This window comes from Ambystoma mexicanum, chromosome 5q, assembly GCF_040938575.1.
Source record: "Ambystoma mexicanum isolate Mex_15411 chromosome 5q, UKY_AmexF1_1, whole genome shotgun sequence".
In the NCBI taxonomy this organism is placed as follows: Eukaryota; Metazoa; Chordata; class Amphibia; order Caudata; family Ambystomatidae; genus Ambystoma; species Ambystoma mexicanum.
This window is the reverse complement of record NC_090933.1, coordinates 1,092,682,698-1,092,706,555: the sequence shown is the minus strand read 5'-3', so window position 1 is coordinate 1,092,706,555 and position 23,858 is coordinate 1,092,682,698. Positions and strand designations below refer to the sequence as shown.

Genomic DNA, 23,858 nt, shown 5'->3' with positions numbered 1-23,858 from the left:
TGGGGTAGCCATATCAAAATCTAAGGGGCTCCAAGGGGGTATTGAACGGGCACTGCTAGAAATAGAAAGAGAGCTGGAGAGGGGAGGGGACCGCCCGAGAGAATAGAGCCAAGATAAAAGACTTACAGTTAGCTTGTAGTGAGCTTTGGGATAGACTATGCAAATTGAATTATAAGAAATATACGGAGATATTCCATGCAGGGGGGGACAAACCAGGAAGACTACTGGCCTGGCTATACAAAAATGAGACCCCCCGTCCGGTGATCAGAGAGGTCAGAGATGCAGAAGGTCGAATTTATAACACCCAGGAGGGGGTGAACGGAGAGTTCCTTAAGTACTATAGACGATTATATGAGGATACAGGAGAAGATATGAGCCAGGAACTACTGGAAACAATAGAGGATATGGGGTTGCCCACATTGGATGATCTAGAACGTGCAGTCTTAGACTCCCCCATTACCGCAGACGAACTGGAAGCGGTGATCCAACACCTCCCTACATGTAAAGCGCCCGGGTCGGATGGGTTACCCAGCGAATTCTATAAAACATACAAGCAGGAGCTACTCCAGCCGCTGCTGGCCATGTTCAATGAAGCCTATGAGCAGGGGGAACTGCCAGCGTCCCTCCGCGAGGCAGTGATCGTCCCGCTCCTGAAACCAGGTAAGCCGGACACGGAATGTGGGTCCTATAGGCACTTGTCCATGCTTAATCAGGACAGCAAAATACTCACAGCAGTGCTAGCCAATAGACTAAAGAGGGTAATCGGCATCCAGACCAGACGGGTTATGTCCTTGGTAGAAACATCACAGATAACAACAGGAGGCTGCACCATATCATTGATCAAACTAAGGAAGACTCGGGCGAGATGGCAATCGTGTCGCTGGACGCGGTGAAAGCCTTTGATTCGTTGCGGTGGCCGTGGTTGAAAGCAACCCTGAAAGGATATGGAATGGGACCAGGATATGTCAGATGGGTCCAGTTGCTATATAGTTCCCCGATTGCAAGAGTTAAAACTGGACCCATAATCTCAGATAAGTGGCAACTCAGCAGAGGGACCAGACAGGGCTGCCCCTGGTCACCCATGTTATACATCCTGGCATTAGAGCTGCTAGCAATATGCCTGCGGCAACAATACGGGGAGGTGGGGATCAGCACGACAGGGGGCACACATCTGATATCACTGTATGCAGATAATATGCTTCTCTACTTGCGCCACCTGGAAGAAAACCTGCAATATGTACTGGAGGTGATGGATCAATACGCCACCCTCTCGGGCATATCGGTTAACCCTGGGAAGTCTAGCTTGTTCCCCTTGGGAAGGTATAGGAGCACCCCAGTGGCGAGGCTACCCGTCCTGCGGATACCCTGGCAGACCGTGACATTCAAGTATTTGGGTGTGAATATTTACCATAAGATAGAGATAGAGCACAAACATAATCCAGAGAGAGCAATGGAGGGTATTAGGAATAGTATGGCGTTCTGGTCCAGGTTGCCCATGGCCATGATGGGGAGAGCAGCTCTGCTCAAAATGGTCGTTCTGCCCAGACTCTTGCACTTTTGTGAATATCCCATACTTGATCCCCAGACGCTTCTTCGTGAGACTCCATGGCATGTGCAGGGGCTTTATATGGGGCAACTCCAGGAATAGGGTGGCCCTGTGGAAGCTACAGAACACTTGTGATAAGGGGGGCATAAACCTGCCAAACTTTGAACTGTATTACCTGGCAGGACAGCTGTTGTATGTGGCCAGGTGGTTGTCAGCGGAGGACTCGGCAGAAGCCAGACTCTTGCAGGGTGACTCAGCCCCATACTTTCTAAGAGATACAGTGTGGACACATACAACTAAGATGGTGGGGAGGGGGAGACTATTGGAGTTGGGCTGGGAAGTTTGGCACAGAGCATGGAAAATGGTGGGCGACCCAGACCCGCTCTCTCAGCAAGTCCCGCTGGTGGCTCGATGCGGGGATGACCCCCAATTGTTCGAAACGTTTCGCAGATACTGGGAACCAGTGGGTCTAGCCACCCTTGGAGATATATGGCAGGAAGGAGAGGTATTGGAGTTTCAGGGGTTGCAGGAGGAGACAGGGGTGCATAGTGGCCAATACATCACATATATCAGGCTCTTGAAACGGGTAAGGGCAAGGTGGCCCGAGACGGCGCTGGCGGGAGAACCTGATGCCACCCTGGAAATGATGTATGACGTCTCAGAGGGTGGACATGAAATATCTAGGATATATGAGCTCCTAAGAGCGAAGGCAGAGAGGGAGCTACTCCAGCTAAGGCATGATTGGGAGGAGGAGATAGGAGAACCCATGACGGATGGACAATGGGATAGAGCTCAGAGGTACCACAAAAAGGTGTCCCGGAATGCGAGACTCCAGCAGATCCAGCTGTACATCACCCACAGAGCCTATCTGACCCCTCGAAGAATAGCCAGGTTTGGAGGCTCGGCCATACAGAAATGCCCCAGGTGTGGAGAGGAGGAGGCAGGGTTGTTACAAATGTTCTGGGCTTGCCCAGAGGTGCATAAATTCTGGGAGGAGATAAGGATTAAAATGGCCGGGGGGGTGTGGTGTCTGCCTGGGCATGCATGCTTGGGAATTTCCCCAGGCCACGTAATTTAAAGCACATCAACAAAATGAAAGACCTGGCATATGTCCTGGCCAAGCACAGGATTGCAATGTGTTGGAAGGCGGCCCATAGGCCTAGAGTGGAAATATGGTGGGCGGACCTCCTGAGATGGGCAGAAGCAGAAACTGCGGTTTGGTTTGAAGCCGTCACTAGGGAGGGAGAAGAGGAAGTGGGCGCCCTGATGGCCTGGAGGCAATTGGTGACCTCAATGGCTACCCCTTACCAGGCCAGTCAAGAAACAGAAGACTCAGATGAGTCAACAAGCACCAAGATTCCCGAAAATGCTCACGTAGATGACACCGATGAAACGGCTCCAGTTCGGGGGGATGGACGGGGGAGGCCGGGAAATGTATAATGCGTTGATTTGACATTGATTATGAACGTCCAAAGTTGTAATGTTGGGTGTGATGTTTAAAACAATAAAAATGTTTTTTTAAAAAATGTTAGCATAACAAAACGTGTACAATGTTTAAAAACAAAGAGTATATAGCATTTAATTAAAATTATTAGATGGCAAACACACACAAAAGAAAAGGTTAGAGGCCAGAAAGAGCAAGGTTGGTAGTTCTTAAAATAATACGAAAAGTAGTTTAAATTAATTTATTTCATGTAAACAATCCATTGTGCTCACAAATAAACAACCAGGTGATTTATCACGGTTTGCTCTTTACATATATACAAATATACAAAACTGTTTAAAATACACGTATTACGGCAACTGAAATCCCATCAATATGTATTTCAACATATGCAACACAGTTTCTCTGATTCAATAGTATTTTAATCAATTCCAAAAAGATCTTCAAGGCATGGATGCATACTATTTCTTGACTTTCATTTTATTTTTAAATTTAGTAAACCAAGTATGCCATTTCAGAGTAAATGAGGGGAAACAAAACAGAGCAGGCTTTGTATAGGATAGCAACACTACTGTAAAAGGCTCGTGGTTTGGTGCTCCAAGACTCTGACTTAAAGCAGAAGTAAACAGCGTACAAGGCAACAGCGAAGAAATGGCCGATCAGCACAAATGGTTTAGGGGACAACCTGTAATAGAGCAGAAGTAAAACAGTCAAACAAAGGAAACAAAATATGTCAAAGTCTGTTTAAAACCAATTGCGTTTTATTTTGAAAATAGATGCAGGGCAGGTAGCTTCTTGGATCTATCTATGCATCCCCAGCCTTGGGTGCACGTAGGCTACCTGTCCCTGAATCTGTAACCTCTGATGTTGAGAAGCCAAAGTACAAAGGAGATACACTTTTAACACAAATGTATAACTACAATAAATGAAGCATAACCTTTCGATTGTTCAACAGTTTTTTCCAACTCCCATCAGCCGCAGTGGCCACTTTCCAATTCACAAGTGAAAAATATCTTTTATGTATACTTGGTCAAAAATATTTAACCTTTTGCAATTTGACCTATTTTCTGTGTCGTTATTTTGGTCAGCAATGCCGGGTGGAGACCGCCCGCACCCTTCTCCTACTTCCTCCGACATTAACCTATTCCCCATATATTTATTTAATTTAATTTGACCGAAAAATCGATCAAAAAAGATCAGTAAAATCGAAAAGGTCAAATGTTTTTTGATCAAGTATGCTAATACCAAAATATCAGGCGATGTGGTGTCCATTTCACTGTTTTAAATGCATTGCTAACATGGATCCTTCATTGTCATTTCTAAACTTGGCTGTATTTCTTGAAAAGTGAAATGAAAATAGTGTTACAAATGTGTGTTTGTTGCTGATCATCTTGTCTTGATTGATTTGAAAATCTTCTGCCGGAGTGAATACAAAATGGTAGATCCTGCACTGCTATGGTTGTAGATTGAAAGAGTGAAAACATGCAAGTCGCAGTGGCCACTTTCCAATTGTATAACTATAATTTCTCCTACAAATTGCAACAATGGTGGGTTTAAACAAGTTACCTTGAACATTGAAAGAGGACATTTAATTGAGGGAACATTGGAAACTGCACTTAAGTCTTGGACCTCCACAGTAACAGCTAATTATCCTTTCGGGAGGGCCTTTTATTCATGGCACAATTCTATTTAACATACCAGAGAGGAAACTAGAACATGGGAAGGATTAAGTTACTTACTAACTATTGTTCTCCAGCATGGGTCTGGCATGGATTCCCATGCTCATAAATATTTCCCGTCATCAGGCCGGGAATCCTTCGCAAAAGAAAAACAGTTTCACTTCCACTTTAAAACTGTATTTCTCCTCCAAATCAATCACTGTCCTCTGGGTCATTCTGCCCCCATCCAATGGCAGTCCTCACCCTAAGCTCCACCCCTGGTGGCCATCTTCAGATTTGCTAAGCACGTAAAGTGGCAGTATGAACCAAGAAGAGCAACAAAGGGGAAGGAGGGAGGGTTTGCATGTGAATCCATGCTAGGCCCATGCTGGAGAACAATAGTTACAGGAAATTACTTAAACCTTCTCCAGCATGGGGTCTGGCATGGATTCACATGCTTATGAATAACTACTACACAGAATAACAAGTTACTTACCAACTGGTAACGTTCTTTCGATTGGATGTTCCTCCAACATATTCCTCATCTTAGATGTATTCCATCCAGCTTTGCTGCTCTTCGGAAATTTTTTCGGCAGAGGGCGCTGTGCGTCGATGTCGTCGAGTCAATGGTCCCTCGAAGGCCTCCGTCGAGGGTAACGTCATCGGGTGTATAAGTAGCACACGCGGCGCCCGTTGGCCTCAGTTCTGTTTTTCCCCTTTATATCATTGATCTTGTACTGTGTAGATTGTGCCGGCAGACAGGTATGAGCCTTGCAAGATTTGAGATGGCCATAACCCGGAAAATCTACAGAGGGGTAGGCTGGGAGGGCGATGAGGAATACGTTGGAGGAACATCCATCCAATCGAAAGAACATTACCAGTTGGTAAGTAACTTGTTCTTCGAGTGGATTGTGTCCTCCAACGTATTCCTCATCTCAGATAGACTCCCAAAGCAGTATGGACAGTTCCTCTGGAGGAGGGGGTAGATTTTTCGATACTCTTAGATGGCTGAGTATAGTACTGCTTTTCCAAAAGTTAGCTCCCTAGACTGGGAAGCATCCAGGTTATAGAATTTTGAGAAGGTGTGTAGCGAAGACCAAATTGCTGCTTCGAAAATGGACCTTAGTGGAACACCTCTTTGAAGGGCCGTGGAGGAGGCGATGCCTCCGGTGGAATGAGCCCTTAACCCTTCCGGAGGGTCTTTTTGAGCTAGTATGTAGCATTCTGAAATGCAAAGCACAATCCAGCGTGAAATTTTGTCACCGATTGACCCAGTTTCCTTCCTGTGTAACCTATAAACAGCTGGTTGTCCACTCTAAGTCTGGAAAGTCTAGAGATGTAAAAGCTTAAAACTCTTTTCGGATTCAACCTGTGCAATCTTTCCTCCTCCTTCGAAGGATGGGGCGGAGGATAGAATGCGGGTAAGACAATTTTCTGACTTAAATGAAAACAAGATATTACTTTCGGTAAAAATTATGGTTTTACGCTCAACACAACTCTGTCCTTATGGAACACAGTAAAGGGTGGCCCAGAAGACCGTGCCTGCAATTCGCTCACTCTTCTTGCTGATGTTAGAGCAACCAAGAAGGCTGTTTTCCACGTTAGTAATCTTAATGGACACGTGTGCATTGGCTCAAAAGGAGCACACATTAAGAATTTTAGGACTAAATTTAGATCCCAGATCGGTACTTGAAATGGGTGAGGAGGAAACACATTAGTGAGTCCCTTTAAGAATTGTATTATCAAAGGAATTTTGAAGTAGGAGCATTCTTCCGATGAGCGCTTGAAAATGGAAAGCGCCGCAAGGTAACCTTTTATTGTTCCGATATTCAGACCTCTATGTGCTAGGGTCAGTAGGAAAGATAATACTTCCGGAATAGAACATAGGAAAGGATCAACATTCTTTTCTCTGCACCAGTTGCAAAACCTTTTCCAACGGCAACGGTATAGAGACTTTGTTGCTGACCTTCTTGCCGAAAGCAACACCTCCATAACGTCATCTGGAAGGTTTCAATCCCTGTATCTCAGCCTTTCAGATACCAAGCATGAAGGTTGAGCATTTTGACCTCTGGATGGAGAACCTGACCCTCCATTTGAGAGAGAAGGTTCTCTCTCTGAGGAAGACGTACTGGAGGACAGATGGACATGTCTAGAAGGTCCGGGTACCACGTTCTCCCGGCCCAATCCGGGGCAATTAGGATCATGCGGCTCCAAAACCTTCTCAGCCTCCTGATGACCTGAGGAATGACGGGAATCGGAGGGAACGCGTAAAATAGTGGGAAATTCCACTCCACCACAAACGCGTCCCGCAGGGCTCCTCTCGGGGGAAATTCCCTTGAGCAATACCTTTCGCATTTTCGGTTGATTCCGGTGGCAAACAGGTCTACTTGAGGGGTTCCCCAAAGGGCGAAGATCTCTTGAATGACTTCCTGAGCCAGTTCCCATTCGTGGGATACCGTGCTCTGCCTGCTCAGAGCATCTGCTGCCATATTTTCTTCAACGGCTAGATGAATTGCTGTTAAAGAGATTCCTTCCTGAATCGCCCAATACCAGAGCTGCATTGCCTCTCTGCACAGAGGTAGTGACCCCACACCTCCTCTTTTGTTTAGGTAGTGCATGGCCACTGTGTTGTCCATCATTATCAGGACATTCTTTCCCCTGACAGATGGCAGGAAGGCCTTCAGCGCTAGTCTGATTGCCCTCAGCTCTAAAAGGTTGATATGTAGTTTGCACTCCAATGGAGACGAACGACCGTTGATTGTCAAATCGTTGGCATGAGTCTTCACCCCAGGAGTGAGGCGTCCGTCACTACTGTGATCTCCGGCCATGGTTGCCAAAAAGGTTCTCCTTTTAGGATGTTCTCTGTACAGGTCCACCATAGAAGGTCTTGTCTGACCTTGTTCGGAGTCTGAAGAAGATCCGTCATTTGACCCGAGAACTGGGACCACTGAGTCTTTAGGGCCCATTGAAGGGATCTCATCCTCAAGCGTGCCTCTGGCACCAGAAAGATGCAGGATGTCATGAGGCCGAGCAACCTTAAAAAGTCATAAGCGTGGAGATTTTGGGAATTTTAGAATTTGGAAACCATCTGAAGTATGTCTTGAGCCCTCGACTTGGGAGGTGAGCTCTTTCCCAAGGACGTGTCTAATACAGCTCCTATGTACTGAAGCTGTTGGGAAGGTGTCATCTGTGACTTCTTGAACTTGAGAGAAGCCCAGTTTGTGGAGGAAGTGGCAGGTAACTTTCAGATGCTCGGCAGAACGCGCTCTGATCAACCAATCGTCCAGGTAGGGATAGACATGAATCCCCCCTCTCCTGAGGTGCGCTGCCACGACTACCATTAGCTTGGTGAAGACCCTCGGGCGGAGGTCAACCCGAAAGGCAGGACTCGAAACTGATAATGTGAGTCGCCAACTACGAACCTCAGGTATTTTCTGTGTTTTTTTTTTTTTAAACTTGTTTTTATTGTTTGACTAGACAACACACCTGAGGAGACAGGGCCTGGGCCGGCCACATGGCAGCTAAGACATCAAGAGTAAATATACATAAATATGCATCAACAACAACACACGACTGTTCAACTTTTGGGGCAGTGAAGCGAGAACTCATAGATCCATCTAGATATCAGCATATGAAACAATCATTCGTACAGCTGAGCATATTATACACTTCATTATACATTTTTAGGAGAGACACCAGCTGTGCATGAAGGAGAAGGCAAGGAGGCCATGTAATCCCGGAAGCTTTGCCAGACATCTATTGGCCGACAATGCGGATGTTGCATTGCACTCCAGGTTTCCTCAGTGTCATGAGCCCACGTAACTGCTCTAAGCCATTGTGAATATATAGGTGGTCTGGCACGGAGCCAGCATAACAGAATGCAGCGGACCGCCAGCAACATACAGAGACCCGCAAGCCGTCTGGCTTTCCGGCCCAGCCGGGGGAATTCGTGAAAGAGACAGTGTAGTGGGGTGGGGGCAATGGGGAGTCCCAGCATGTCTGATAGCGTGGAGCAAATCTCGGTCCAGAATTGCGATAGGAGTGGGCAGTGCCATAGCATATGGATGTAGGTTGCTTGTTCCATGCCGCATCTGGGGCAGCTGGAGGGGGAATCCGGGAACATACGGTGCAGTCTCTTAGGTGTGTGATGGTACCTATGGAGAATCTTAAACTGTATAAGCTTAAATTTTGAGTTATAGGAGACATCCTGAGTGCGAGCACACATTCGGGACCACCTCTCGTCACTGATCTCCACCTCGAGGTCGACCTCCCAACTGTGCTTCAGCTTAGTGAAGGCCGGGACAGCTCTAGATTGCACCAGTGCATATAGTCTCGACACTTTACCCCTAAAGGATAGGTATGAGCAGAGTTCCGCCACTATGGAGTCATCAGGCGGTATTGTGGGAAAATCAGGGTATCTGAATTTGAGATTCCTGCGAAGGGAAGAAAATTGTAGCCATGCAGTGGGGCGGCGTTTGAGGGATGGGGGGAGGTCCGCCCACTCGACGAAATTGCCCTGCTCGTAAATATTGCAGAGCGACAGGAAGCCGGCTTCAGCCCAACGGGTTACAGTGGATGGCGGGATGGGTAATACATCAGGGAGAAAGTTCCAAAGCGGTAGGTCTCCATGGAATGGCCGTGGTGTGGTAACCAGGGCCCAAAGTTTAGTGAGCGCTAAGGAGGTGCATGTCACTGGGTCCGCCGAGTCGGGGTCAGCTGGTATAGGTTTAAGAATGAGGGAACCTAGCACTCGGTCAGCAGCAGATAACCTCTCGAGCCGGACATGCGGGGGGGGGGGGATCGATGGTATTAAACCAATGGGAGGCGAATTGTGATTGAGCCACCACCCAATACCTCAAGAAATCCGGTGCGCCAAACCCCCCAAATTCTTTCGGTGTGGTAAGCGTAGAAAGTTTAAGCCTAACCGCACCTGAGTGCCAAAGGAAGGAGTTTGTAATGTGACGTAGTGACTTAAAGAATATATCGCCTGGCCATACAGGTACATTGGTGAACCGGTATAAAAGTTGGGGTAATACTACCATTTTAAGGATGCTGATCCTACCTGCTAATGAAATGGGGAGCTTGTTCCAATTAGACGTCTTACCGGACAGGGCCGTTAGATAGTTCGAGTAGTTGTCCTCGCGCAGCCTTGTTATGGATCGGGACACCTCCACCCCCAAGTATGTGAAACTAGATTGAGACCAGGAGAAACCCAACAGATCAGGGGGAGGATACGTGCATTCAGTAAGCGGGAACAGCGTGGATTTGGAGCAGTTCACTTTTAATCCTGATATGTCGCCAAATCTGGCGACGTCAGCGAGGATAGGAGCAAGGTTAATGTCTGGTGAGCGAATATACAGCAGGGCATCGTCTGCGTACAGAGAGACACTGTCAGCCTGACCGGCTGTGCGTAATCCCCTATGGGCATGTGCCTGGCGAATCATGTCAGCAAATGGTTCAATGGCTACGGCAAAGATTAGTGGAGAGAAAGGACATCCCTGGCGTGTTCCTCTGGCTATCTGGAAAGGGGCGGAGCATCTGTCCTCAGTGCGGACTCTAGCTGAAGGGGAGGTGTAAAGCAGCTTAACCCAGGTTTGGAAATTGTGACCAAATTTACATTTCACAAGGACCCGCCACAAGTATTTCCAGGAAACCGAGTCGAAGGCCTTCTGCATGTCCAAAGTGGCTGCTACCGCCTGCGTGGTGGGGCCGACCCTACTAATCACATTAAAGAGTCTTCTTAAATTTAAGGATGTGGACCTTCCAGGGACAAACCCTGCCTGATCAGGATGAATAATGTGGGGTAGAATAGGGGCTAAACGGTTGGCTAACAGTTTAGCGTACACTTTTACATCGCTGTTAATCAACGAGAGGGGGCGGTATGAGCTGCACTGGGATGGGGGCTTGCCCGGTTTGGGGAGAACCATTATCACTGCCTCCCGAAGAGAGGGGGGGGGAGTATACCCTTTTCGCAAGATTCCTCCCAGAGGCCCAACAAGTGCGGGACCAGCAGTGACTTGTATTGCTTATAAAATTCAATGGGTAATCCATCCGGGCCAGGGGCCTTGCCAGATGCCAGTGATTCGATGGCTTCGGTGATCTCCTCAGACGTGATAGGACTCTCCAGAGAGGCACCAGCCTCGGAGGATAAAACTGATAGAGGGAGAGAGTCTAGAAAGGAATCTATTTCCGAAATAGGGGGGTCATTGGTCTCGGAGTATAGAGATGTATAAAATGCAAGAAATTCGGAGTTGATGTCCTGTGGGGACTGAGCCATGGAGCCGTCCGATCTTGCTATAGGCGGAATATTGGGGGCACCGAGTTCGCGACGGAGCATCCTGGCTAGCATACGGCCGGGGCGTTCACCTTCGCCGTATTTCCTCGCCAAGCATGGGGACTCTAGGAATTTGACCTCACGCTCTGCAAGGGCCCGAAAGTTATCTAATTCCGATCCCAGGGCCGAAAGAGTGCTTGAGGAGTGGTTAAGAGCGTATGGAGCCTCAAGACCGGCGAGGGTTGATTCACTAACGGAGATGTCCGCGCGGATCCTTTTAAGAATGCCGCTTCCCTTGGAGATAGCCACACCCCTCGTGTATGCCTTGAATGATTCCCAGAGCATGGAGTAAGTTGTCACCGAACCAGTGTTGAGTTCAAAGAACTCTTCAATGGCCAATTCAAGTTCGGCCGTAAAGGCCTGGTCAAGGAGCGTGCGTGAGCTTAACCTCCACAACTTAGGTCTATTGGCGTCAGGACCCCATTCTAGCGAGATGACGACAGCCGAGTGATCAGATAGTGTTCTGGGAAGGATACCCTGGTGAGACAGTGACCTGACTAACCTGTCAGTGATGAGCCATCTATCTATTCTGGAGTGGGAGTCGTGGACTGTGGAATAATATGAGTATTCCCGGACATCAGGGTTTGTTAACCGCCAGGAATCAACCAGTGTCAGATGTGGCAGAATAGTAAGTATGGTGTGGGCCGCTCTGGAGAGTTGGCGAGGCCGCGTGCCCGATCTGTCTAGGGTGACATCCAGTATAGTATTAAAGTCTCCTCCCCATATGATCGGGATCAGGGGAAATCCCTGCAGGAGCGAGACTAGGTGTAAATAAAAGTCTGGATCGTCAACGTTGGGACCGTAGATGTTTAGGATGGCCACCTCTTGACACTGTAGTGTACCAACGAGCAGGACATATCTGCCAAGGGGGTCTATACGTGAGTGATTGCACACAAATTTCAAACTTCTGTGTATTAGAGTGAGTGTGCCGCGGCTCTGGGTAGAATAGTTAGTATAATATCTTTGGGAACCCCACTGTTTTGCAAACCGATCACATTGCTCGGAGCGGGCATGGGTTTCTTGTAAGCAGAGAATTTTGACCCCGTGGCGTTCTGCGTATAATTGTATCTGGCGCATTTTTTTATGATTGCCTAAACCACGAACGTTCCAGCTCATGAACGTCAGGGCCTTACTTGCCATTTAGTTGGGGATATTGATACAATAACTGTAGTGCATTAACAAAAAGGAGAAACTCTACGGATCCCGACGTGGAGGGATCCCCAGTCGTGAGTGTGTGATGTAGTGCTGTATAGCATGTGGTGCCCCTAGTGGTTGCCGAGTCATTTTCAACATTAACTACCCCTCCCCCCATTCCCCCCACCCACATCCCTCCCAAAACTCGAGGGAAGAAACCCAAACCCATTAACAACAAGACCAACAAAATACTAGGCATCTACGCCTGGGGGGCTGCAAGTCAGCCTAGCGATGTCATGCTGAAACCGGGGAGAGCTTAAGGATGTTACACAGTGCAATAGTAGTAAGTAACAAAACATAGTGGTAGTGTACGGGAGCCGTATGGGTACAGAATATCGGGAGCGGAGCGGCTCAAGATCTAAGGTGCTGTATAAGCTAACAGATCAATCAACAAATCAAGGTGAATGCAACAGTCAAGGGGGCCCCGGCAACCAGACCGAGGCGAGCCGAAAATCCCTCGTGCCCAGAGTGGGGCATGGGCCCGAGCAGACGGGTCCGGCTGCCCGTGGTCAACTGCGCCACAGCCTGCGCGCCGGGGGCCCCGCAGGGACCAAGCCGCTCCAGCTTAATAGAGTCATTTATAAGCAAATGGTGGACCCCCGAGGGGGGGGCACTGGAGACAGCGAGATCAAAACCGGTGATCAAAAGTCAGCTGAAATCCCGAATATCATAGGGGACCTGGCGGTGGTGAAACCTTTACTGCCAACGTCATGTGCTGGGGGGCCACCTCCGGGCGCCCCATACTATGAGTGCGGAAACAGTCATCAGCCGGGAAAGGGTTCGTCAATGAATTTCGATGCCTCCTCTGGGATGGTGAAGAAGAAGGTCTGATTCAAGTGTTCAATCCTTAATTTCGCCGGGAAAAGCATAGAGTATTTAACCCCCAGGTCACGGAGTCTCTTTTTAACAGCAAGAAAGGTTCTGCGCTCCTGTTGAACCGTGACCGAGAAGTCGGGGTACAGATGGATTCTTGCCGAGCCAAAGCGCAGCTCACCCTTGGCTCTGGCTGCACGCAGCAATGCGTCTCGATCCCGAAAATTTAGGATCCTGGCGATGATGGGTCGGGGAGGCGCGCCCGGCTTAGGCTTAGCAGTGAGAGATCGATGTGCCCTTTCGACCGCAAAGTGTGAGGAGAGCTGCGGGGCATCAAGTACAGTTAAAAGGATACGCTCAACATAGTCCTCCATGGGCTCTTTGACACTGTCCTCCGCAACGCCAATGATACGCAGGTTGTTTCGCCTAGAGCGAGATTCTAGGTCATCATTCTTCCTCTCCACCGCTGAGACACGATTAGTGAGTGTAGATACTGCAGCCCGCAGCGACAGCAGGTCATCCTCCGCGACACCCACCCTGGTCTCAACCTCGGCGACCCGGCCGTCCGTTCTTTCCATATGGGCTTTAATAGACGAGATGGTTCCACTCATGTCGTCCAACTTGGTGTCAGTGCGGTAAATCCCTCCTTCATGTACTCAAGCATCTTCTGTGAGTCATCCGAGGTAGAAGGCGTCGAGACCATGGGTGTCTCCTCAGGCGGGTCGGGGGGTGCCTTGGACGGAGTTTTTGCAAACATGTTGAGCGAACTTTGTTTCTTGCCAGCTCCAGCCCCCTTGGTCATGTTGGTGACGGGGCCGCGTGCAGCGCCACCAAGGGAGCGCTCGTCCGCACCCGCAAGGACAGGGGGAGGCCTCTGCGTGGGAGGGAGCAGCACGGGAGCTGTAGAACTGGAGCTGGGACCACCACCAACAGGGGCGGGTGACGCAGGGCCAGACAGGGGGGGAATACCAGGCAATCCGGCTACCAGAGGTCCAGCCCCAATATCTCTGGCCAAGGCGGATGCCCAACTCACACCTCGGGGGGATGAATTTGTTGACAATTGTCCACCGCAAGTTTATGGGTACTCTTGGCGCCTTGTGTAGCTCGAGAGAGCTCAGGGCCACCTGGGCCGCCGTCGCAAGAGGCCGGGTTATGCTCCTCACCCCGCCGCCAGTCCACCCAGAGTCAGAAGCGCAAATCAGGGGGATGCGGGCGAGCCGGCCGGGCAGATCCACGGGGCCAACAACGGCACAAGGAAGTTCTCAGGGCGGCCGCCCCCACACCGAGGCGCGGGTCAATGGGTCCTCCGGATCGGGGCGATGAGTGGACCAGCGGGGCCGGCTGCCGCAGCACCGCGTCCCCAGCCAGTGAGGAGAGCCGGACCCGGAGGATCAGGCACCCGCCAGCCGGTCACAGCGCAGAGCCACCCCCCGCACCCCCCTACCTGGTCCTCGAAGCGGCCTCCACGGCGACAGGAGGGGGGCAGCGGAGGAAGGGCACCAACGCGACGGTGGAGCCGGGACCGCAGTGATGGCAGGTGCCAGAATCGGAGGCGCCGACGCCACCCGGCGTCCCAGAGCTCGGTAGGCGGAAGGCGCGAAGACAGCAGCAGGACGAAGCGCCGGCGGGGCCCAGAGACACCGTCCGCGGCCGCACAGGGCCCGTCTCCAGAGGAGGTCAGATGGAGGCACAGCGCCCCTCCCCCACCGAGGCCCACCGCGCCGCGCTCAAAAGTTACGTGAGCGGGTCGGGGGCGCCGGAGCCGCAGGCCGGGAAGGGCAAGCGCCGGCGTCCGCTCTCAATGCCGGGCGGCGCACCAGGGTCATCCGGCGATGCCGGGGCACCGGTCTCAGTCAGGGGATAGCGGAAGGCTTCACACGTCCGCTCCGCAAGCGTGGGTCTGCACAAGTGCACTGGACGGGTGCTAGGCGAGATCTTCAACTCTCCCGGCTCAGAGCACTGACATCAGGCGGCCATCTTCGTTCGGCGCAACAGCGCCCCCCAGGTATTTTCTGTGTTTGAGATGAATCGGCACATGAAAATAAGCATCCTGGAGGTCCAATGACACCAACCAGTCCTGAAGTTGAAGGGCCAGAAGGATCTGAGAAAGGGTAACCATCTTGAACCTGTCCTTTCTGAGGAACTTGTTCATGTTTCTTAAGTCCAAGATGGGTCTCAGTCCTCCGTCCTTTTTGGGGATAAAAAAATACGGGGAGTACCATCCCTTGTTCCTCTCCGCTGCAGGTACTGGTTCTATAGCACCTTTCTCCAGCAGGGTTAAAACTTCCTGCTGTAGGAGCGGGTTTGAAGACTTCAACGGGTGTCTCCCTGGTGGATTGCTTTGAGGTTGCGTTAGAAAAGGAAGGCAGTAACCTTGGGCTATTATTTCTAGAGCCCAAACAACTGAAGTAATGGCTCGCCATTCTTGCAGATGCTGTGACAGCCTGCCCTCTACAGGTGTTTTGTGATGCAAGTCCTCAAAGCGGTTTTGTGGCGGATGTTGCAGCCGCTGATGGCAGAGAGGCTGCAGCTGGAGCTGGTTTAGCACGTTTTCCTCGTCCACCACAAGTGGCCTTTTTCTGGCCTCTTTGACTGGCCATTCCTCTCGCCTTTCCATATGAGGTGTAGTAACGATAGGATTGTCCCCTCCATGACTGTCCTTGCGCACGAAAAGGCTGAGGTTGCCTAATAGCAGCTCCTAAAGATTTGGCAGCTGCTTTTGAGGTCTGCAACCTCTCAAGGCTCTCGTCAGCCTTGTTGCCAAAAAGGTGAGACCCGTCAAAAGGCATGTTCAGAAGGCGGTTCTGTGCGTCCGGTGCGAAACCCGACTTCCGTAACCACGCAAATCTGCGCATTACCGTGCTAGTGCCCATGGACCTGCTTACACTATTCGCAGTGTCCAATCCAGATTGAAGGGATTCCTGCATGGCTTCCTTTCCATCTCTAGCGATGGCTAGGAACCCTTCCCTTTCTTCCCCTTCTGGTATGTGCTCTGCCGCCATTGCAATGCACTCCCAAAGAGTGTATGAAAATTTTGCCAAGGTACATGTGGAGTTGGCAGAATTTAATGCTATGCTCCCGACTGAAAATACCTTCCGTGCCCAACCATCCACACGCTTATCGTCCCTGTCTGGAGGGATAGACGGGTATGCAAGTTTGTTAGAAGCTGTGGCTGACTCTATGACCAGACTCTCAGGAGTTGAGTATTATGATAGCCGGGGTCGCTACTGGCCGGGCGGTATTTTGAGGCGAGGGATTTATTTACCGGAGGAATAGAATCCGGAGTTTCCCAATTCTTGGCCACCCTATTTTGCAGGGCTACATGAAAGTGAAACTGGGTCTTCGGTGGGACCATGCTCCAATATATCTGTTAAATCATCCTGGATGAACTGGGCTGATGGTTTAGCCCATCCTAAGTAATCTACTACCTTTGTCATTAATTGACGGTATGATGGACTGGCATGCTCTCCTGGTTCTGGTCTGCCAAAGTCATTTTCAGGAGATGTGTCAATGCCACTTGCATTGTGTAATGATTCCACCAAGTCCCTCATTCGGCTTTCTTCTGAAACATTCTGGGACATTTGGGGTGCCATATTCCAGCCCAAAAGGTACATTCTCCTCATCAGATCTCTCCTGTTCCTCAAAAATTGAGGTCAGGGATTTGAAAAACTCCTTTCTGGGGAGAGGTTTGGGAGAGGAGGAGGAAGAGGTCTAGTACCTGGCTCTGAGGACAATACAGGTTTTGTAACCTTATCCTTCTCTTTTTCTGGCTTCCCTGGCTTGGCTGGAGCCTTTGGCGCTGAGGGTTTCGGCGTCGACGTCGATAACGGCGTCGACGACACCGTGGTCGTCGACAGGGTCTGCTTCGAGGGCGTCAAGGCAACCTTCGAAGATTTTCCCTTCGACGTATGATGGGTCTCGGACGGCGTCGATGACCTCGAGCGGTCGACTCGGCTCGAGCGTTTTTCACTCAGCGTCCTGGAAGGTTCCCTATCCTTCCTTTTTCGATCACCCGGGCTCAAGGGCGCGCGAGTGTCGGAGCGATGACGCTCCCGGCCGGCTTCCGAAGAAGGCGCGGACCGAGGCTTCGCTTTTTCAAACACCTCCATCATTTTGAGCCTGAATGCTTCCCACTCTTCGGTAGACTAATGTTTCGTGGGGCATTTCATCTTTTTTGGAGACTCGTCTGACGACGAGGTGGAGGGAGACCTCTGGCGTTGTTTCTTCGATCTTTTTGACGAAGACGACGAGCGATGGGAATCGCTACGGGACCTCGATCGATGCCTTTCGCGTCGAGGAGAATTCGCACGGGATCTCGACTCGACGCTAGAGGTTTTTTGATTGGTTTTTCGACCTACCTGTAGCTTTCCTCTCCTCTCTCGCAAGGCCTTCCCCGTCATCGCCTGACACTTCGTACAGGCCTCCATGTCGTGGCCTTCTCCGAGGCACCACAAACACTCTTGAGGTCCGTGATCGACATTTTTGACCCGCACGATTTGCACTTTTTGAATCCCGATTTCGGGGTCGTGGTCGGCGTCGATGACGAGGACATATTTCGTTATTATATATCTTCTCACAGAACTCGAGGCGTGCCGAATGTCCGAAGCAACGTATACTGCAGAAAAACGGAACTGAGGCCAACGGGCGCTGCACGTGCTACTTATACACCCGATGACGTCACCCTTGACGGAGGCCTTCGAGGGACCATCGACTCGACGACATCGAAGCACAGCGCCCTCTGCCGAATAAATTTCCGAAGAGCAGCAAAGCTGGATGGAATACATCTAAGATGAGGAATACGTTGGAGGACACAATCCACTCGAAGTACACATACACAACCACAGGAGATGGCAAGGCTCAACAGAAGCAATAAACACACACCCCTGGAAACAACTCACCTCAAATGAACAGGTTGCGTAGCACCGCCTGGTTGACTACGGACTCCTCCCTGGAATCCCTGTCGACGCAGTAGAACCTTAAGAAGGTGTGCGTGGACCTCCATGTAGCAACCCGGCAGATGTCGAGCAGGGGCACAACAGTGAGAAACGCTGTTGTTGCTGCGATGGCTCTGGAGGAGTGGGCACTTCGCTGGCTTGGCAGTGGCTTGCTAGCCAGTCGATGACACTGCATGATACAGCCGGAGAGCCACCTGGAGATGGAAGCCCCCGACAAGACCTTTCTGTGATTCACAGGTCCAAAAGTGACAAACAGCTGAGAAGTTTACTGAAAGCCCTTCGTGCGTGCCACGTAAAATTTCAAGGCATGAGCAACGTCCAGCAAATTCAAGGCCCTCTCGGCTGGCGACGATAGATTCGGGAAGAAGACAGGCAACACCAAAGGCTTGTTGAGGTGGAACTCTGACGGCACCTTTGGCAGGTGGGGTGTGCACGCAGTACCAGCCCTGAAGCGTAGAAGGACAAGTACGGCTGCTTGCATGACAGGGCCTGGATCTCCCCGAACCGCCTGGCCGAGGTGATTGCCACGAGAAATGCCGTCTTCCACGATAGAATCTTAAGCAGGGCCTGATGCATCGACTCAAAGGGGGGCCCCCATGAGCTTAGTCAAAACCACATTGTGCTTCTAAACCGGGGCAGGAGCCTTCACCAGCGGAAAAGTCCTGAAGAGTCCTTTGAGGAAATCCTTGCCAAGTCTGTGCGACCACAGAGAAGGCCTACCCGGTGTTCTGGTGTAACGGGATATAGCAGCCAGGTGCACCTTGATAGAGGCATGAGGATGACAAGCCTTGGCCAAGGAAAGCAGGTATGTGATCCGCAGAGGGGTAATCTTCTGAGCCCGCTTCACACATAGAAACGCTTCCACTTATGGCCTTAGCACATCAACGTTGAAGAGGCCCTGGCCTTGGCCAGGATGTTCTTACACTCTGCAGGTAAAGAATTAATGTCCAAACTCGGGCTGTAGGACCCAGGCCCTGAGCTTCAGCGACGCTGGTTCATGGTGCAGAATCGCTCGTCCCTCTCTGGAGAGAAGGTCCGGAAGTAGTGTCAGCCTGATGGACAGAACCGCAGACAGACGTAGCAGGTCTGGATACCAGATTTGCTGCTACCACGCGTGAGCAATGAGTATCATCCTGCAGTGACACTGTGAGTGTGTTGATCTTTCATAATAGGAGTGGGAACGGAGGAAAAGCGTATAAGAAAAGTTCCCACGGGAACGAGAATGCCTCTCCCAATCTCCTCAGGCTGCACGAACCTGCTGGCAAACTTCTGACACTTAAATGTGTCGCTGTAGTGAAGAAAGTCGATTTGGGCTTGACCCCATTCATGCAATAGAAGATCCACCTGCTCCTGGCAAATCTTCAACTCAAGGCAAAACCGTAGCTCCCCGCTGAGCGAGTCTGCAATGGTGTTCTTTGTGCCCGTCATGTGAAAAGGGGCGAGAAACATTTCCTGACGACTGGCCCAGTGCCACAGATCCTGGGCCTCGCTGTAGAGCGCCAGAGAGCACATCCCGCCCTGCTTGCGGATGTAGTACATGGCAGTGGTGTTGTCCGTGAAGATCCTCACCACCTTGCCCCTCAGCGATGGCAGGATGAACTTTGAGGGCTCAGAAGACTGCCCAGAGCCCCATGGACATTGTTGTGAGGTGTCTTCTCTTCTGGCAGCCAGAGGCCTCTGGCGTGCAACTGTCAGGTGTGAACTCCCCAACCTTCAAGAGAAGTGTCCATGGTGACTGTCTCCTGGTAAGGGGGCACTTGGAATGGGGCACCTTGCGTGAGATGAGAGCGCACGCCCAACCACTGTATTGCTGGTAGGAACTCCTCATTGAGGGCGATCTTGTCCATCCAAGATCCAGAGACTTGCAGCCACATCGCATCCAAAAACTCTTGGAGAGGCCTCATCTGTGATCTGCAAAGGAGGACGAGGTTGATGCAGGAGGTCATCATGCCCAACAGCGACTTGACGGCTCGCACCGTAGCTGCCTATGCCAATGAAAGGTGCTAACCCCTGCCTAGGATGAGCACTACCCTCTCTTCCGAGGGAGACAGCAGGCAAGCCACTGTGTTGAGTCGGGCTCCCAGAAACAGAACGTTCTGCGATGGCTCCAAGCAGGACTTTGGATAATTTATGGAGAATCCCAGATCTGCAGCAAAAGCACTATTTATTTATTTATTTAGGATTTATCAAGCGACCAGTGGCCCGGAGGCATCGTGGCGCCGTTACAGAATACTCAGCTTGGTACAGAGAAACAAATGTGAAATGCAGATGACAATAAACAATGTTGGTCACAGAGGAACAGTATTGAAGGAAGTACAGAGTATTAGATAGTTTAGTTGAACAATCTAGTTTTTAGTGTTTTTCTGAAGACAGAGAGGGATTGTTCACTCCTTAGATTGGGTGGTAGCGAGTTCCATGCTTTGGGAGCTAGAACTTCAAAGCTGGATCCTCCAGCTTTCACTCTGTTAAATGCTGGGACAGAGAGTTGGTATGAGTATTTGTTACGTTTAGGCCTGTGTGATGGTGCCTGGTGTATTCTCTCTACTAAATATGCTGGCGCAGATTGGGTGAGGCATCTGTGTGGGATGGTGAGGGCTTTAAATGCTATACGTTCTCAGACTGGGAGCCAGTGGGCGTCCCTTCTAGCCTGGGAGATGTGATCTCTCCTGGTAGTCCTGAGTGCCGCTCTTAGGGCATTGTTTTGTGCTGTTTGTAATCGATTCAAGTTATGTGTGGATGTGCCCAAGAGTAGGATATTGCAGTAGTCTAGTTTTGCGCCTATGGTGGCTCAGGCGATGTTGAGGTGGCTCTTTTGTGTTAGGTGAGGTTTCACAGCATTTGTTATTTTAGAAGTGTGGGCTGCTGCTGATGAGATGGCACTGACTTGTCTGTCCATTGATAATGTGGAGTCTAAATAGATGCCTAGGGTTTTCACTGAGGGTGCAGTTGTAATGACTATGGGCCTCATTACACGTTAGGCGGTAAAAAATGCGATTTACCGGCATGGCGCTATTAGCGTGTCTGCCCTCGCAGGAGACCGCTAATAGCGTTCCATTACGAGTAAGCGGACACGCGCATAGGGCCATGCCGGTAAATGACCCTACCGCCATGGCGCAAAAGCACCTTTCCGGCTCCGACCAAAGTGCTGATAGCACCTCCGCCCTCATGCTGCATGCTATTAGCGGTCACCGCTATTAGCGGTCACTGCTATTAGCGGTCACTGCTATTAGCGGTCACCGTAAAACACCGGAACCGGAAATAGCGTCATCGCACAGGAACGGGAAAGAGCCCGGCGGCCATCTTTAAAAACACAATCCATTGCCATCCCCTGCACTCAGGACCTGCAGCAGCACCACAACTGGCAAAACCACTTCCCACAATAACAAACAATGCCCAAGGCCCTAAAGAAAGCCGATGTGCGCCAGCGCAAAGAACGCTTTTCAAACGAGGAATTGAAAATGCTGGCAGACACCCTGGCTGCAAATGCAGACGTAGTGTTTGCTAGCGACATGCGGCGCCCTGCACTCCTGAGAAAAAAGGAGATCTGGGCTGAGGTGGCGCAGAAAGTCAGTGCGGTGGGCTCCACCCCCCGCACCGTAAAGGACGTGCGCAAGCGGTGGGATGATCTGCGCCTCCGTGTACGCAGCATATTATCGGCCAACAGGAATCTGGCCATGGGCATAGGAGGCGGAGGAGGATCCCCGATGAAGATGCAGGAGTGGGAGGAGACATGTGCCAGCACCATTGGCATTGAATCCATCGAGGGAGTGGGCCGAATGGAGTGCGGTGTGGCAACAACGTCAGACGGAGGTGAGTGTCCACGCAAAACACTGCAATGCAAAGCATGAGTTCCTCCCCCAAATGTGAAATGGGAATTAGCTAATGGATGGGGTCATCACACACACATGTACACAACCCTGCATATATGCCGTGCACATCCCCACACAACCACATGCATGCAGCACCTCACACACGTGTCACCCTGACTCATGTCCGGATGACCACCCATCTGGCCAACAACCTGCATGTCCAAACTAGATGTCCAAATCCAAAGAACTGCAGCAACAACAACATATGCATGATGCACGTTGACCCATCACTGATGCTATCCCTGTCTTGCTCCCCCACAGGGTCACATTCTGACAGTGAGGAGCTGGACTCTGCAACGCAGGCCCCACCACCCAAGAAGCAGGCCAAGGGAAAGGATGCAGGCACCAGGCCCAGTACATCGAGGGGCAATGGGAAATCTGGAGTGGCCCAGCGTTCACAAGCCACACACGCACTGACCACACCAAGGGTCGAAATGCCATCCGACACTGTGGTAGCACCCACACCACCCACCCCCACCACCACTCAGGAGCCAGTGCCAGAAGGCACGCCGTCCGCAGCCAATAGCTCCGTCGGGGAAGCAGCAGCCACGGCACCCATGAGTGATGTGGACGACCCATGTCCGACACCGGAAGGGCAGCGTACACCCAGCACCCAGCTGTCCCCACACCACAGCCCATGCAACACATCCAATGGCAGCATCCATGAGGTGCATGCCGGAGATTCAATGGATGGGTCATTCAGTCCCGTGGCGAGCTCACCTGATGTCGGCCACATGCAGCAAGCTGCGCCGAGGAGTAACAGGGGCAGGGCCGCAGACGACAGCATGAGCCTGATACGACAGCGCCAGGAGGAGCTCAATGCCCTGGTTGCCCGGCAAGTGAGCGAGGCTGCCTCGACCAGGGAGGAGATCCGGGGGTTATCAAGGGACATGAAAGCTGCCTTGGACAGCAACACGACGCGCCTATGTGACGAAATGGCCGCTGTGAGGCAGGTCCTAACGCGCATTTCTGAGGTGATGGAGAGCATGCGTCACACACAAGGAGCAGATCAACCAGCCACCCCCTCGTCTACTAGCTCCGACCAAACAACCATCCTGCGCAGGTCCAGCCGGTCAGACTCACAACCCCCCAATGGTGGTAGTGGAGGAGGGAAGTAGGGCCAGCCTGTCACTGTTGACACTTGGAGACTAATGCAGCACTGATGTGCACACCATGTTTGGTGGAGTTGTGGGGGGAGGGGGTGAGGGTGTTTGGTGGAGTTGTGGGGGGAGGGGGGTGAGGGTGTTTGGTGGAGTTGTGGGGGGAGGGGGGGTGAGGGTGTTTGGTGGAGTTGTGGGGGGAGGGGGGTGAGGGTGTTTGGTGGAGTTGTGGGGGGAGTGGGGTGAGGGTGTTTGGTGGAGTTGTGGGGGGAGGGCGGTGAGGGTGTTTGGTGGAGTTGTGGGGGGAGGGGGATGAGGGTGTTTGGTGGAGTTGTGGGGGGAGGGGGGTGAGGGTGTTTGGGGTGGAGGGTACATGAACGTTTGAATGACAAAATGCTCAATACTCACGTAATGGCATGGATAATCACATGACTGGACATTGATTATTGTGTATGTGTGCTTTATTGTTGAAGGGTGCACTGTGTTAATGTCCTCCATACACCCCGTGCCCTGAGCTCCACATCAATTGCACCCTCCTAATCCATGTGCATCAGAAACAATGGTCTATCAGGTGCTGCCGCACAGCACGTCCCTCATGGGCATCGCCACCTGCATGACCTGCAGCCCCCTCTCCTCCATCCTCAACCCCGTCATCATCCTCAGACGGTGGTTGCAGTTCAATGTCAGGGGGCATTGGCACATTCCGTCTGATACACATGTTGTGCAGCATGACACATGCCATGGTGATCTTGGCCACCTTCTCATGTCCGTACAGGAGTGCCCCGCCCGACCTGCTGAGGCACCGGAAGCGTTCCTTCAATAGGCCGAATGTCTGCTCGATCACCACGCGGGTACGGGTGTGTGCATGATTGTAGTCCTCTTCGTGCCTGTTCTGTGGGTTCCGCACAGGGGTAAGGAGCCACCTCTTCAGGGGATAACCTGCAT

At 51.2% G+C, this 23,858-nt stretch overlaps 1 protein-coding gene across 1 annotated transcript in view; it reads right to left on the bottom strand.

Moving 5' to 3' along the window:
- Positions 1–3,217: 3,217 nt before the first annotated feature.
- SQLE (squalene epoxidase) overlaps positions 3,218–23,858 on the bottom strand; it is a 322,632-nt gene continuing 301,991 nt past the window's right edge. Inside the window, exon 11 of the mRNA XM_069621611.1 lies at positions 3,218–3,675. Coding sequence (XP_069477712.1) covers positions 3,483–3,675 — 193 coding nt within the window. The 3' untranslated portion in view covers positions 3,218–3,482. The remainder of the gene's footprint in view (positions 3,676–23,858) is intronic.